General features: G+C 61.7%; 2 protein-coding genes across 2 annotated transcripts; one reads left to right on the forward strand and one right to left on the reverse strand.

Moving 5' to 3' along the window:
* The first annotated feature begins 1,174 nt into the window (after positions 1–1,174).
* On the forward strand, positions 1,175–6,365 carry FXYD3 (FXYD domain containing ion transport regulator 3). Its single transcript, XM_069457893.1, has 8 exons — positions 1,175–1,225; positions 3,534–3,585; positions 4,698–4,730; positions 4,838–4,861; positions 5,634–5,708; positions 5,786–5,822; positions 6,163–6,200; positions 6,327–6,365. The coding sequence occupies exons 2-8, from the start codon at positions 3,546–3,548 to the stop codon at positions 6,344–6,346; spliced, it is 267 nt and encodes an 88-aa protein (XP_069313994.1). The 5' UTR covers positions 1,175–1,225; positions 3,534–3,545; the 3' UTR covers positions 6,347–6,365.
* Positions 6,366–7,570: 1,205 nt separating this feature from the next.
* LGI4 (leucine rich repeat LGI family member 4) lies at positions 7,571–14,549 on the reverse strand. Its single transcript, XM_069457458.1, has 9 exons — positions 14,380–14,549; positions 13,920–13,991; positions 13,653–13,724; positions 12,404–12,475; positions 12,224–12,295; positions 11,826–11,995; positions 9,537–9,701; positions 8,961–9,466; positions 7,571–8,258 (listed from the first exon to the last, which is right to left on the reverse strand). The coding sequence occupies exons 1-9, from the start codon at positions 14,547–14,549 to the stop codon at positions 7,944–7,946; spliced, it is 1,614 nt and encodes a 537-aa protein (XP_069313559.1). The 3' UTR covers positions 7,571–7,943.
* Between the last annotated feature and the right edge of the window lie 739 nt (positions 14,550–15,288).

Raw genomic sequence — 15,288 nt, forward strand, 5'->3', positions numbered from 1 at the left:
ATGTGCTGGGCGGGCGTTCCTTGCCCCATCTCTGCCCAGTGAGGAGCAGGGGGTCCTTCTCCCCGCCCCCTCAGGCCAGGGCCCAGCAGAGCCTCCCCTGAGCCCCTTTCCCTCTCCCAGGCCGGCCTGGCTCCCGTGGCCCCCTCCCACCCCTCGATGGTGGTGCTGGGGGTCGCCTGGGTCCAGCTGGTGGCCGTCACAGAGCCACCCCTCTCTGGCCCTGCCCCTCCTTGTGACCCCAATCCTCCTCTAGCTGCTCAAAGGCGCCTTGTTCTGCATCCAGCCCTGGACAAAAGTCCCTCTGTCTGAGAAGGCGGAATTGAGGGGAGGGGGAACCCCCAACTGGGACCATGGGGGGGCCTTCACAGACCCCAGCGGAAGGGACGCCTGGAGAAGGCGGCAGAGAAGCGGGAGGCGGGAGGGGAGCTGCACAGAGCAGGGGGCCTCATCTGGAGTGGGGTGGCAGGCAGCCCCCAGCCCAGCGCCCACTACGGCGACCCAGGCCTCCGGCTTCCTGCACCCTTGGGGAGAGCCTGGGCTGGTGCTTGGGGGCCAGCTCGCAGTTTCCCAGGGCGGGGCTTCCGGCCTGGTCTAAGGCCCCACAGCCCCCACCGACCCCTACTCACTGTTCCAGCCTCTTCCCCACATTTGCCCCGCCCCCACCTCACGACTTTGGTCATACCAGCATCTTTGGCTGACCCTCAAGCCATGCCACCAGCAAGATACGGCCTGGAAGGGGCCTTCGAGTCCCCCGTAATTGCCAGCAAACCTTCCTCCAAGCAAAGCACACGTCCAAGTGAAAGAAGTCAGGTTGTCCACCAGTGTGTCACCTTCCTCCAGGGCCCTGCAAGACAGAAGCTCTGCTGTTGAGGATCCCAGAACCTTCCGCCTTCCAGGTCCCTTTCTGGGCACAGGAGATGAGAGGAAGCCCCTCTCCTAGTTAACTCGAGAGGCCAAGTTTCAGCCCACCCTATGCTTGCACCTCACCTGGGGCTGCTTTGGCCTCAGTGACCCCAGGGAACTCTCTGTGCCAGTGGTGGGGGAGGGGTGAAGCTGTCTCTTTAAGAGCAGGAATGGGGTGGGGGAGGCCCTGAGCCTTGGGGAGCCTGACTTGTTCTCTACCTGCCCAGGTTTGCTCAGGGCGTGGCAGCTTCGGATAAAGGCTGTGCTCTGGCTTGGCAGCCCCGATTTCCCCGAACCTCTGCCCGGCGGGTGAGCTGCACAGGTGAGCGCTGGGCCCCCTCCCGCCAAGCCCGCTTTGGCTCTGCTTCCACTTTCTCCCTGCCACCCCCCCCAACCGTCCCTGCCACACAGAAGCTCTGCTCTCCGCGACCCCAGAATCTTCCCCCTTCAAGGTCCTTTTCTGGGGGCAGGAGGTTAAAGAAAACCTTTCCCCTCGTGTGACCCTCCCCCATCATTCTCCAGGGGACTGGGTGAGCCAGCTGGGCTGAGGGTGAGACCCCCAAGTGGTGTTGGGGTGTCTGGAAAGACTGGTGGAGTCTGGGCAGATGGGAGGTGTCTGGACTGGGGGTGCCTGGGTGGATGGGGGGTATCCAAGTGGACCAGGGGTATCTAGGTGGATTGGGGGCCTCTGGGCAGATGGGGTGAGAGCAGGTGAATCCGGGGTGTCCAGGCCTTGGGAGCATGTGGGTTCTGGAGGCCTCTAGGGAAAGGGCGTGGAGCTTGTCTGGGGAAGCTATACAATGGGGAGCTGGTTAGGAGGGCTCAGGGACAGAGGGGGAGGGGCGTGCCACACACCCCTAACAGAGGGGAGAGCAGAGTGGGACTGTCCCCTCTCAAAGCCATCCCACCTCCTGCACTGCAGGAGCACCCAGGGGTGAGGGCAGCCACCCAGCTCCCGGCTCCCTGCAGCCTCCGGAAAAGCCAGCTGGAAACTGTCGTGCAGAGGCCACCGAGGCTGACGCCATCGATCAGCCTCCTGTGTCTGGCGCTGGGTGATGTCATGCGAATGGGGGATGGGGGGCCTCACAGGCCGGGAGTGGCCTGGAGGGACTTGTGGAAAGAGGCTTGAGAGGTGAGTCTCTGCACCAGTCATGGCGGCAGGGCACAGGGCCTTCCGCTGAATTCGCAGGGGTTACAAGGTCGCCACAGCAACGTGGGCTGACAATTGTGCCAACTTCATGGAGCTGCTGAGATTATACCGGTGAATAAATGTGAAGACTGAGAAAGTGTCTGGCGTGGGGTGATGTCTCAGTGAGCCTCAGCGGTTATGCTAGTGATAACATGTACTAGTGTCATCATGGGGTGACAGTCTCCCGAGGTGGCTTTAGACAACAGGCAGGCCACCCTGCCCGCCAGCCCGCTCCAGCCCTCCCGACACCCTTGTGGGTCCCAAATGCCTTCGTAACACTCCCCGAGGCTATGGGCCCTCTTCCTGCAAAAAGGCGGTTGCTCAAACTAAGAGTCCAGCATCTGGACTTAACTGGATGCTGAGGATTCCCGGGCACAGGGAGATGGAGGGGAGGAGTCCGCGCAAACGCTCAGGAAACACCTGCACAGGTGGTTGCCAACCGCGCCATCTCCTCTGTGAGCTGTGTTCTGCCATCGGTGAAGTGAGGACCTGAGGGTGACCGCAGGGGTGGAAGGGGCTGAAATGAGCGCGAATCTGCGAGGCCATTCCACAGTGTCCAGCGCAGGGCGAGAGGAGCGAGCGCGAGCTCTTGCTGTCGCGGTCACGCAGGGTGCAGGGAGAGGGCCCACAGGGTGGCGGGAGGGCAGCGCTATGCCAGGCCGGCGAGAGAAAGCGTTCCTCACGTGGGGCAGGCCTACCCGGGAAAGAGGAAGTGTCTGCTGCCAGGAGGAGCCTGGCAGGGCCCAGGGTGGGTCAGGGGCTGGGGAGCAACAGCAGGGGGCTGGCCGGCCAGGGCTGGGGCTGGGGGGCAGAGATGGGCCTGTGGCTGCAGCCAGGCCAAGTTTGTCCCCACCAACCCCCCTAGCCCAGCCTGGAGGTGTCTCCTCCCCACAGCGCAGTGCCCAGCCCGATGCCTGCAAAGTCGGGCAGGGCCGGGCAGGCTCTGAGCTGTCCATGGGAGACGCTCCCAGAACCGGGCCTCCTGCCACCTGGCTCCCAACACCCCATTTCCCACAGCACCCCAGGGCCCCGGCTGTCCTGAGTTAGAGCAGAGGCTGCGGAGCCAGTCCCGGGTTAAATCCTGCTTCCTGGCCAGGCCACCCTGGTCACCTACTCTCACCTCTCAGAGCCTCAGTTTCCCCATCTGTATGGTGAATTCAACAGGTGGCAGTGCCCCCCTCACTTGGTCTCGGGGGCTTAAAGTCCTGTCCAGTGAGTTGTTCCAGCCGCTCGCTCGCCAGGTCTCAGTTCTGGCCCAGCCCCCGCATCACTTCCAGGCTCCTTCCTCTCTCAGCCCAGCGAGTCTCAACGCCACCTTCCCGCCCCAGGGACTGAGCACCCTGGCTGGGGGCAGGGGGCAGGGGGCAGGTGGTGGGCACCAAACAGGGCCTGGTGGGCCAGTGGCCCTGCTAACACTGGACCTGCCTCTGGACCCCTCTAGGCAAGCGCTGACATGCAGGAGGCCGCCCTGAGCCTGCTCTTCCTCCTGGCAGGTGAGTGCCTGTCCCCTGAGCTGCCTCGTCCCCAGGAACCCCCAGCCAGGAACCCCCAGCCGGGTGGGGGCCAAGCCTCCTGTCTCCCTCGTGTGCTTTTCTGCCTCCCCTGGGGAGATGTTGCATCGCTTAGGACAGTATGTTCTTGTGGGTTCTTAAGTGTCACACTAGTGACTTCGAGGGACACAAGGACAGGGCTTCTTACAGCAGCGGCTCACATGGCGAGAAAGTCACCGTCTTCTCCATTCTCTTGTGTGTCTTCTGAGGACACCAAGTTCGGGCCTCGGCCCAGTGCTGCTGTGTCTTTAACACCTGCCTAACACTTTACGAGGCGAGGTAACTGGGAGCGAGTCCCCAACACCCTCTGTGCCTCGGTTTCCCCACCTGTAAACATGAGGAGAATACCAGCACCTACTCACGGGGCCGTTGAGAGGATTACACGAGCTACTATTTGGAAAGCACTTAGGACAGTGCCTGGTGCAGACCGAGCCCTGCGTGTTTGCGCTTTAAACATCATTAAAAGTATTAATTTGCCTTTAACAGAGATTGGGCCGGGAGCTAAGCAGCCCACTGCTTCTAACCCGAGTTTGATCCTCGTGCTCTGCTTTCTCGCTGTGTTTCTCTTCGCCCGTCACCCGGGCAGGCCAGGGTTCCGTGCAGGGTAGCGACGTCCAGCTGCACTTTTAAGTGGCGCGTATGTGACTGCGTAGCGGCGCCTCGCTAGCAAACGGCGAACCGGCGGGTGTACGCGTGGCCGGACCGGGGACACGGGCTGTGGGAATGACTGGATCTGGGGAAACAGGGCCCTGGAACTGAAACCGTCTGTCCCCTTCCCAAGAAAAGTGCCCCGTTCTGCAGGAGGCACGGATTAGCCGTGTGTGTGTCTGGAGACACGGGACCGGACGGTGGCCCAAACCCTCCCGGATCAGGCCCTATTTCAGGAGGCAAAACGCTGCCGTGACCCGAAGGTGCCGGGCTGAGTGGACAAGTCCACATTTCCACTGTCCCTCAGGGGACCCTCCCCCGAGGCCCCCGAGCCTTCACTGGCCCTGCCCGAGGGCTCTGCTAAGCCAGCGTCACCATGTCCCCCACTTCCCGATTCTCCCCACCAGGCCTGCCTGCCCTGGACGCCAACGATCCGGAAGGTGAGTCAGACTGGACCCCTTCGCCCATCCCACCCCCACCTCCTCCCCTGGGACCCCTGCACCCCGGCTGTTGTCCTGAGTTCATGTTCTTTTTTCTTTCCTTGCAGATAAAAACAGTCCTTTCTACTATGGTGAGAGCTTGTGCCCCGCTTCACCTCCCTCAGCCCCGCTGCTCTTTTATGCCAAGGGTCCCACTCGGGGCTGGGCCAGGGTCTGATGTGGGCGATACAGAGGCAGGGTCGGGGGCACTAGGATCGGGGCATTGAGCAGTAGACACGGTGGATTAAAGGAGCAAGAGACAGCAGCCTGGTCTTGGGAAGGAGGGTTCTATTGCAGCAAGAGAGTTAGACATGTAGGGGATGAGGATAGGTCGCAAGAAGCCATTGTTTGGTTCAAATCAACTGCTGGGGGAAGGTGTGACTTGGGAAGACCTTCTGGTGGCCGTGAGCTGTTCCACCAACATCCTCATCGGGCCTCCAGCTTCTGCTGGCCTGCCCTCCCACGCTCCCCTCCCGCCACACCGGCCTCAGTGTTGCTCAGACACAGCGCACTCGGACTCGGGCAGCCCCTGGACCTTTGCTGACCCCTCTGCTGGGACACTCCCTTCCAAAGGCCCCTTCCCTAGCCTCCTTCGGGCCTCTGCTCAAACACAGCCTCCTCAAAGGGGCCTTCCCTGATCACTCTCTCTAGACGCGCTGCGCTCTGACTGTCCCCTCCCCTACCTCCGCTTGAGCCTACTGAGCTTGCTTATGCGTGAACTAGAATGTGAGCGCCTGGGATTTTGTCTCTTCTCTTTCCGCACCCTGCACATCATCGGTGCTCAGGACTTATTTGCCAGGTGTTGGGGAGGGTGGATGAGGAAGACCCAGGCCGGCATCGAGGTCCCCTCTGCTTTCCCCCTAGACTGGCACAGCCTCCAGGTCGGCGGGCTCATCTGCGCGGCGGTTCTGTGCGCCAGCGGAATCATCGTCCTCATGAGTGAGTGCAGGAGCCTGTGGGAGCTGGCGGGGCAGGGCCAGGGTCCCCTCACCTGACCACTCACCTCTCCCCAACAGGCGGAAAATGCAAATGCAAGTTCAACCAGAAGCCCAGGTAAGACGGTTCTGGTTCTGGTTCTGGCTTGCCTGCCTCATGTTGGGTAGACGCTTTTCAGGGGAAAAGAGCTGAATCTCGCAGAGAGAGGACAGGCCTCCAGGCTCTGCCCTGGACAGTCCTGCTATGAAGATTTCTCAGGTCTATTATTCATAGTTAGTAGTCCCCAGAGGGCTCCAAATCCTGAAATGCTTTGGTCCCTGGGATTGTACAACCCCACAATGGAAAACCAGCCAGGAAGCCGTGTCTGGGCAAGCTGAGAATCCTCCAGTCCTGCGGGAGAGGGCGGATGGGGGCAGGTTAGGGAGCTCACCGCCTTTGTCTCCCTATGTCTCCCTAGTCAGCATTCGGCAGATGCTCCACCCCTCATCACTCCAGGTAAGACAGGGACCGCGAGGCGGAGGGGACACCGGGAATGAGGGGTGCGTGCATGTGCCTATACATACACGCTGGAAAGAAAGAACTCGACCCAGCCTCGCAAACTGACCCTGCCACCACTCCCAGGCTCGGCCCGCAACTGCTGAAACCGACCAGTCGGAAGAGCGTGGAGAGCCTCTCTCTGTCCCCAGGTCCCGGCTCTGCGCAGGAGCCGGAGCTCCAGGGTGGGAGTCTCCCTCCTTCCCCAGACTGCCTTGCTGGGGCCTCCGCTCCCTCTCACGGGAGGGTCTCTGTTTAAGTTTTCGTCTAAAATGGTCTTGCCTCTGGCCCAAGCAGCCTCCTGACTCTCTGTGTGCGTTGGGACGGGGTTTGGGGGGCCAGGAGAAGGTGGACGTGCACTGGGGGTGGCACAGAGGCTGGCAGCCGAACCTCCCTGCGGGAAGAGCCCCAGGCCTGCCCCCCAAGGCCTGGCGGAAGGCACGGGGCCGGCCCCTGCCGCCTCTAAATTTAAGGTTTTCTAGTGGCCAAACGGGGGGCACTTTTGACAGTGAGAGAGAGCTCTAAGAACATGGAGTGCTGGGACACTTGGAGGGGGGACATGGGACCATCCCTGGGAACCAGGCTGTAGGGCCCTGTGCCAGGACGACGTGCTCAGACAGCTGTGACAGCAACAGAAGGCCCAGGACCCTCTCACGTACCCCCGAGACCCCACTTTCTCATGAGACCTTTTCAAATACCCAAATGTCCCTGTGAGACCTTTAAATAAGTCCCCATGATATCTCTAATAATGTACAATGGCCACATGCTGTGAGAACTTCCAAAACTCAGACTCCTTTGAGACTCCCCAGTACCCAATAAGGCATCGAAAATGTCCCCATGAGCCAACCCATAAAAGGCCCAAAACTCTTCAAAACACCCAAAAATATCTCCTCCAATGCTCGGAGACATGACCTCAAAAAGAGACCCACAATAAACCCCTCCCCTAATCAGGTTCTTCCATCCCTCAAACGTCCCCCAAGGTGCCCCTGTAGTCACAAACCCACACTCAGGCCCCCCGCGGTGGCAGTGGCTTCCCGGGGCGCCTCCCCCACAGCCCCACACTGCTCCGGGGCCCTGCCCCTCCCCCACGCCCTTCACCAGACACCCTGTCCCCGTGAGCCCACGACACCAGGGCGAGGCGGTGCACAGAGCATTTATTGAACCATACACTTTGCCCTCGCCCCCGTCGCCCATCCGGAAGGGGATCCCGGGGCTCCGGAGACACCTCCCCAGGTCCCACCCTTTGCGGCCCAAGTGCAGGAGGAGCGGCGCTGGCACCGCACCAGCAGCAGCGGCAGGGGTGCCCAGGAGCAGCGGCAGGAGGTGGCGTCAGTAAGGCCTCAGTGAGGAGGGTGCTCCTCCACTTTCCAGGTTGGAGGGCAAGGGGCGCTGTCTCCCTCCCAGGACTTTCCTGGGGAGCAGGGAGAGCGGGAGGGGAAGGGCGCTGACTCTGCACTCCAGCTCTGGGCAGGGCCCCGCCTGAGCCTGCAAGTTGCCTCGGGTGGGGGTGTCAGCCCCGGCCAAGACGCTGCTTCAGATCGAAGGGCAGCCTGGAAGGTCCCATGGGCTGAGGCCTAGACCTGTGGCTGACGACCTTGGCCTGTGGTCAGTATCTCGCAGGAGCTGGCCAGGAGGCCAGCCACGGAAGCATCCGGAGGCCTAAGGCACCCGAGGCCAGTCGCAGCCCGAGCCGCATCCAGGGTCTCAGGCACTGAGGTCGATCTCGTGGTGCTGGTAGATCTGCGTGGGGCCCTTGAAGCAAGCGGCGAAGAGGAAGTGTCTGCCGGCCATGGTGACGTGGGCGAAGGCGCGGGGGGCCACCAAGGCCGGCGGCCCCAGCTCCTGCAGCGGCTCCAGGAGCCCCTTGTCAGGCTCGAGGCGGAAAACCTGGCTGAAGGCAAAGTCGCTGCCCAGGATGGCCAGCTGGTCCTTGGTGACCAGCAGAGGCTGGAAGACGTGGGCGCCGCGGGAGGGAAGTCGCTGCAGCAGGCGAAACATGGAGCCGTCCCAGCGCATGACCTGCGGGGGCAGCTGCTGGTGAGGGCCTGGGGGCCTGGGTGGCTCCGGGGGACCGTGAGCAGCTTGGAGACAGAAGCCTGTAGGTCCCCGAACCCCCACAGCTTTCTCATCTTCCTAAAGAAAGCACCACCCAGCGGCTCAGGCCACAGCCTCGGAGATGTCTTGTCCCTTCTGTCCCCTCACACCCCACACAGACTCAGTCAGCAGTGGGCACGGCGGCTCTCCCTCCCCCTCTGGCCCAGCCCCGGTGAACACCTGAGTCGGATCAGGGCCCTTCCGGGCTCAGAACCCTCCCCTGGCTGGCCCTCACTCAGGAAAGAGAGTGCTGGAGGGGCGGGCAGGGGGTTGGAGTGTCAGGGTGGGGGTGGGCACGGCTGTGGTTAAGTCCTGGGGTGCCCGGAGTTACAGAGCCAGAGTCCGGGAGTGGAATCGGGATCTCGGGGCTGGTGTCAGTGTTGGGGGGTGGGGAGTGCTTCAGAGTCAGCCAGTCTGGAGGGGCCACAGTCTGGGTGTCCGTGTGGGGGTGGGGTCATAGTACAAAGGTCACCGTGTGAGCTGGGCCGCAGTTTAGAGTCTAGCATGCAGGTAGGGCCACAGCTGAAGAGCCAGGTCTCTACAGAGTCGGCCACAGTGTCAGGCCGGGCTTGCGCCCCCACCCGCTCCCCCCTGCAGCCTGCGCCACCCGACCAGGCCCAGCCTCACCATGGAGTCCCCGATGTAGCGTGTCAGGCACAGGAACACATCGCCGCCAGCCTGGAAGTGGCGTGTGGCGTAGACATCCTCGGCCTCAGGGATGTCCGTGCGCCTCTCAAAGCGGCCACCAAACCAGTGGAAGAGCACGGGCCGCTGGGAGGCCGAGGCCAGCAGCAGGTGGGGCCGGCCATCCAGCTCGAGGGCCTCCGCGTCTGTGTCCCGGTGCCAGGCGTGCAGGCTCTGGCGCGGATAGAAGCCGGGCCCGTCACGGCACAGCAGCGTGGTGCTGCCCGCCTTGGAGGCGTCGGCCACCACGAAGCAGGGCTGCCCGTCCAGCCACAGGAGCTCGGCGTCGTTGGGCCGCAGCAGCCGCCGAGGGGCCAGTGCCTGCGTCGGGGCCAGGCGCAGGCCGGGGCCGGGCCGGGCCCACAGCTGAGAGCCTCCCCACAGGCGGGCGGCCAGCACGAAGAGGCTGGGGCCCAGCGCCAGCGGCTTGCAGGACACCACCGACGGCGCTGTGGGGGGGGGGAGGTCAGCCGGCCAGGCAGGCCACTGGGCAGGCGGGAGGGCGGGGAGGGGGCTCACCGGACAGCTCCTCCTCAGGCCGGAAGCGCTGCAGGCTGTAGTCCCAGGAGAGAACCAGGCAGCGGCCGGCAAAGGGCTGTGCCAGGACGACGTGGGGCTCCCCCTGGTAGGAGAAGGGCTCCACGCCCAGCGCCGACTCCCCGACCGTCTGGAACCAGGACAGCTCTGGAGGTGGCAGAAGAGAGTCAGGCAGGCCCAGGGGACCCCGAGGGTCCTCATCGCTGAGCCTCGGTTTGCACATCTCCGAAACGAGGGCCATCCACAGTGCTCACCTCGGAGGGACATAGAGGCGGAATCTTTATCTATAGCTGTATTAACTCACAGCAACGCGGTAACCCTTATTTTCCAAGCTGTGTGGCATCATCAAATAATCCCTTAGAAACAGCGTATTTATTAATTCACTTCCCAACATCCCTGTGAGATACATTCTGTTATTGTCTCCGCTTTACCGGTGGGGAAACTGAGGCTGAGTGGCAAAGGCAGCCCGTTGTCCAACAAAATACATCCTTCCCATCCCCCAGGAAATAGGATTGGAGCTGTCCAGCGGGAGGCTACACTGTCCCCACACCTCACTCGTGCCCTCCCCCGCAGTTAGGTGTGGCCACTCGAGACCCAGCTCCCGGTGGAACAGGGGCAGAAGCGATGGCTGTTGTGTTCGCCTCATGTGCTTGTGTGAAAACAGCTTGTCCTGGACTTGACCTGGCACCTGGACGTGCCACAACCTGCTTTCAGCAATAAGGACAATGCCCGGGGCTGCCCCGCCCACCTGGACCCCTCACCTTGGACTTTGCCGCCTGTAATCTGTGGGATTCTGAGGCCTGTTACAGCAGCTCAGCTCTAACTCACGTACCGCGGCTGCCCGGCTTGTTAGTGGTGGAGCCAGGCGTTGACTCCGGGTGTACTATGTCACTCTACGTGCCGGGGCCTGTTTCTAGGTGCCAAGGTTGAGGCAATGAGCCAAACCACCAAGGATGTCCACCCAAAGGGGATCTTTCAAAAATGGCCATCAGATCACCTCCTGCTTAAAACCCTTCCTGGCTCCCCATGGCCCTCAGAATAAAGTCTTCACTCCTCTTTGTGGGTTTCAAAGTTCTGCCACAGTGGGGCCCCTGCCACCTTTGACCTCATCTGTGTCCCTCCGGCCACTCGCCCAAAGCCACACCTGCCTTCTTTTAAGCCTCAAACAGGGCAGGCTCTATGCTGCCTCAGGGCCATCGTGCAGGCTGTTCCCTCTCTCTGGAGTGCCCTTCCCTCTGTTCTTCGCTTAGCTAAATGCAGATCTAACGTCCCCTCTTCAGAGAAGCCTTCTCTGGCTCCCCATAGCACTTCCCCTTAATCTCTCATCACTCCCTGCGTCTGTCACAATGTGAGGGTATGTTTATTTGTGGAATATTTATTTAATGTCTGTCTCCCCAAACCTTCAGGACTGTATGTCCCAGGAGGCCGGGGCTCAGGGCTGTGTTTGTCACCACTATGTGTCCATCACCTCTCACAGGGCTGGTTGCAGCGGGGACTTCAGTGAATGTTTGCTGAGTAACTTGAATCAAGAGTGGCGGCTAAATTAAATCCGCTTGTGCTGTGAGGCCCACAGACCAAAAGCAGGTGTTACACTTAGATAATAATTGTTGTCATTATCGTATTAATAGCATCTGTGCCGAGATCCTTTGGCTTGAACTCAGATGTCCACTCCTTCGGGAAGCCCTTCCTGTCCCTCCAGGTCCGCGTGGCCCTGGCTCTGGGCCTCCCGCAGCCCCCACGGCTCCCCGCATCCCGGCCCGACCCCTCTGCCCCTCCCCATCTCCACCCCGATAAACTATCCCGGGCAGTCCCCTGCGTGGTGGGCTCTGTGAGGACAGGGCCCAGGCTGTCCTCGTCATGCTGTCCCCTCTCCAAGGCCCAGCATCCACATGTGTTTATGGAGAAGCAAAAGGAAAGTAAACGTCAGCGAGGTGATGCTGCACAACAGATCTTAGCACAATAGTTGGCACACAAGTATTTGCAAAGTGGTCAATCTTACACCAACAATTTACACAGGCCTCCTGCCCCAGGCCCTGCACCAGCGCTGTGCACGCGGATGCATTGTTGAGTCCTCACGGCAATCCTACGTCCCTGTTTATTGCCCTCATTTCGCAGATGAGGAAACTGAGGCTCGCTCAGGGTCTCGCAGCCAGGACATGGCAGGTCGGGGGGCGAGGGGAGCTCCTGAGTCCTGGCAGCCGTGCCCCCTGCTCGCCCGCCTTCTTCTGGGAACCCCTGCTAGCCCTCCCGCCCCGCCGGGAAAGCCCCCACCTATGGCTCTGCACTTGAACGTCTTGGGGTCGAGGTGGCGGAGCTGCATGTGGGCCAGGGCGGCGGGGCCCGCGCAGGCCCCCGTCCCCACGCTGGCGTTCACGGTGGGCATCCACTGCAGCAGCCAGAGGACACGGCAGTCACACTGGAACAGGTTCCCGCGGAGGTCCCTGGGGCAAGAGGCCGGGGAGGGGCTGCGACCCGGCTTCCACCGGCTGCAGGCTCTGCTCCCGCCCCCTCCCAGGCCAGGGTCAGGGTGGGGCCCCACAGGTGGTGCTACAGATATGTAAGAGCCATTGCAGCCGTACTCCTGCGTGCCAGCCGGAGGTGGGCACGGATGTCCGTTCCCCCCACAAACATTCCCGCATCCTCCACCCCTCCCACCCCTTGGGCCTCACACGTGAGTCAGGGTCTCCAGGCCTCGGAACAGGAATCTGGGGAGGGCTTCTAGATGGTTATTGGCCAGGCTTCTGGTGGAGGAAGAGAAGGAACCGTCACCAGCTGCCAGGGTGCCCTGTGTCTCCGAGGGCTGGAGTGCAAGGTGACGTCGTGGAGCGTGGGGCGGTGGGGGCACGCACAGGTGTGTGAGGGAGCGGAGTCCTCTGAGGGCGTTCTTGGAGATGGAGCCAATCTCGTTGTCCTCGATGAAGCTGTGGAGGGAAGGTGGTGAGGGGGAGGCCCACGGGCCTTGGGGGCGCTCACCCAATGGAAGCCACAGGCTTCTAGAATGTGCTGGATTCTCCCCAACACTTCAAACAATCCCAGGGAATATGAACCTGGCCCTGTGGTCATTGCCTCACTGTGAACAGTGCCACCACCAACACCTCCACCATCATCCCTTACGACCGACACCAGTGTCCACATGCCAACACCCACGCCTCTGTCACTGTCGTCAACCCCAAGGCCAATAATTGTCACTATCCCCAATACCATACCATGCCACCATCATCACCAGCACTGCCACCGTCGTCACAAACATCAGCACTAGCCCAGCATGGCTGTATGCCCAAGACTCACATCTTCTCCCACCACTGGCACTGCTATGGCCACCGTTTTCATAAATACTGACACTGACACCCTCACTGTCATTGCCAACCCGGTACCAACAACGTCGCCATTAACACCAAACCCAACATCCCACCCACAGTCGTCACCAGCATCAACACACACAACCCCTACAACGCCGATGATCTTCGCTGACACCAACCCCGAAAACTTCATCGTCAATATCTCCAGTCATCACCACTGGGTCCGCCATTTTTGCCATCATCCCCACTCCATCATTATCAATAATGCCACCACCTCCCCTTTGGCAGCAGCAACAGGATCCCCATCACTGCTATTATCAACACCAATGTCACCAGCACTGTCATCCTGTCATCACCGGCGCTGCCACCATCAGTACCAAGACCAACACTACCCACCATCAGCACCACCATCAACGCTATCCCAGAATCACCACTACCATTGAACCCGGAGCTGTTTCCTGTTCATTTGAAACATTCCTGTTTCTGGCTCCTTTGCACACACTCCCGCTGGGCTCCCAGAAGTCAGGTGGGGCCAGAAATAGGCTCTGGTTATCCAGACCCTTCATGAATCTTGAAGCACGGAGAGGTGAGAACGAATGAACAGACTGAGGCTGACATCATGCAGCCGATCCGCAGCCCTGACCCCACCCCAGGAGCCGGGCCTCTTGCCCCTGCAGGAGGGGCCCTTGTCCAGCCACCTCCCCAGGGCCGCAGCTGCTATCTGCCCCTACCCTGGGAGCCACAGAGGGGTCCCTTCTCCTCCTGGGCCCACCTGCTGCCATCCCCTGGCCTCACTCACAGGTACTGCAGGTGGGACAGGCCTGCAAACGCATCGTCCTCAATCACGGAGAAGGCGTTGGACGTGAAGAGGCTAGCACGGGAGCAAGAAAGACATTTTCCAGAGTTACTGTCCCCGTCTGACATTGTAACCTGGGCCCCCACCCCCCGCCCACACGGGCAGGGCACACCCATGTGCATGAACACAGATGCTTTCGCGCACACACGTACGTGTGCATGGACTCCCACTCCCTCGAGCCAGTGGCCCGCTCAGCCGGGCCCCACTCACAGCAGGTGCAGTGACGGCGTGCGCAGGAAGCTGCCCGCCTTCAGCTGGGTGACTCCAGTCCTGACGAGTGAGCTGGGGACATGGGCAGTGGCGGGTGAGGGGAAAACCATCCGGTGCTCCATCCCCAAACCAGAGCCTCCTGCCGTCCAGGAGACACTAGCATGCCACCCTGCCCTGGGTGTGTGTCCCTATATCCCAGGAGAGACTGGCACTTGCCCTCCTCACTCAGCAAGGACCCTGGGGTGCTCGGCCCATCCCCTGGCTGTCCATCCTTCCAGGCCCCAATGCTGCCCCTGGGGTCTCCCCTCTCCTCCCTTCCAAATCCCAGGCATCCTTCGCTGGCCACCACCAGAGATCCTGATGGGCCCATGTTTACTTGGGGACCTCGGCACCCCGCCCCAACCCTTGGGGTCCCAGGACTCCAACCCCCACCTTCAGGCCCTCAGAGGGCCACACTCACAGTGACAGCAGGGTCGGGGAGAAGTTCACGGGCAGGTCCGGGGAGCCCTCACACAGGGCGCTGTCTTTGGAGCAGGAGCAGCGCAGAGGACACTTCCCTTTTGGGGGTCTCCAGGCCACCCCCATCCCCACCCCAGCCAGCAGCAGCAGCAGGACGCCTGTCCCTCCCATGCCCCCACCCCCGGCCGGCCGAGGCAGCTGCTCCTCTGCCCACCCGCCCGGCCCGCCCAGCCGCTACATCTCTGCCGGGCGCCCCTCCATCCTCCCTGGCGCGGCCCTGGCTTCTCCTCCTCTTCTAGGGCCTCCCCTCGGTCTGGTCTGCCTTTCTCCCGGTATCTCGCTGGCGTCTAACTCTCCGTTTCTCTTTCTCTCCCTCTCTCTGTGTGTCTTTGTATTCTAACTCCGTGAGTTGGTCAGTTCCCTCTCTCTCTCTCTGTCTCTGTTTCTGTCGATCTTCCAGTCTGTTCAGGTCTCTGTCGGTCTGGTGGCCTGTGTGTGTGTGTGTGCGTGTGTGTGTCTCCTCTATCTGGTGCCTTTATTCCTGGCCTCCCTGCCGGCCCTGCCCAGCTCCCTGCAGTTTGGCCTCCTCCCACGCCCCTGCTCCCTGGCGGTTCGGGAAATGGGGCTCGCTGGGCACCCGGTGTGTCCAGCAAAGCAGGGTAGGAAGGAGGAGGGGGTCAGAGGACATAGGAAGAGCAGCTCTGGGGAAGGGACAGATTGGCCCTATGGGAGGGGGAGGGGCCACCAAGGGCCAGAGTCACCCCCACCCTTCCCACCAGCCCCCTCCCCAGATTCCCCGCTCAACCCCATTCAGGGAGTGTGAAGAGGATGTCACCAGGGCGGGGACCGGATGGCTCTGCAGAGGGAGGATGGGAGGAGAGGTTGCTGGGGGCAGGGGACGTCCTGGCCA

The sequence above is a fragment of the Eulemur rufifrons genome, chromosome 24 (assembly GCF_041146395.1).
Source record: "Eulemur rufifrons isolate Redbay chromosome 24, OSU_ERuf_1, whole genome shotgun sequence".
Taxonomy (NCBI): Eukaryota; Metazoa; Chordata; class Mammalia; order Primates; family Lemuridae; genus Eulemur; species Eulemur rufifrons.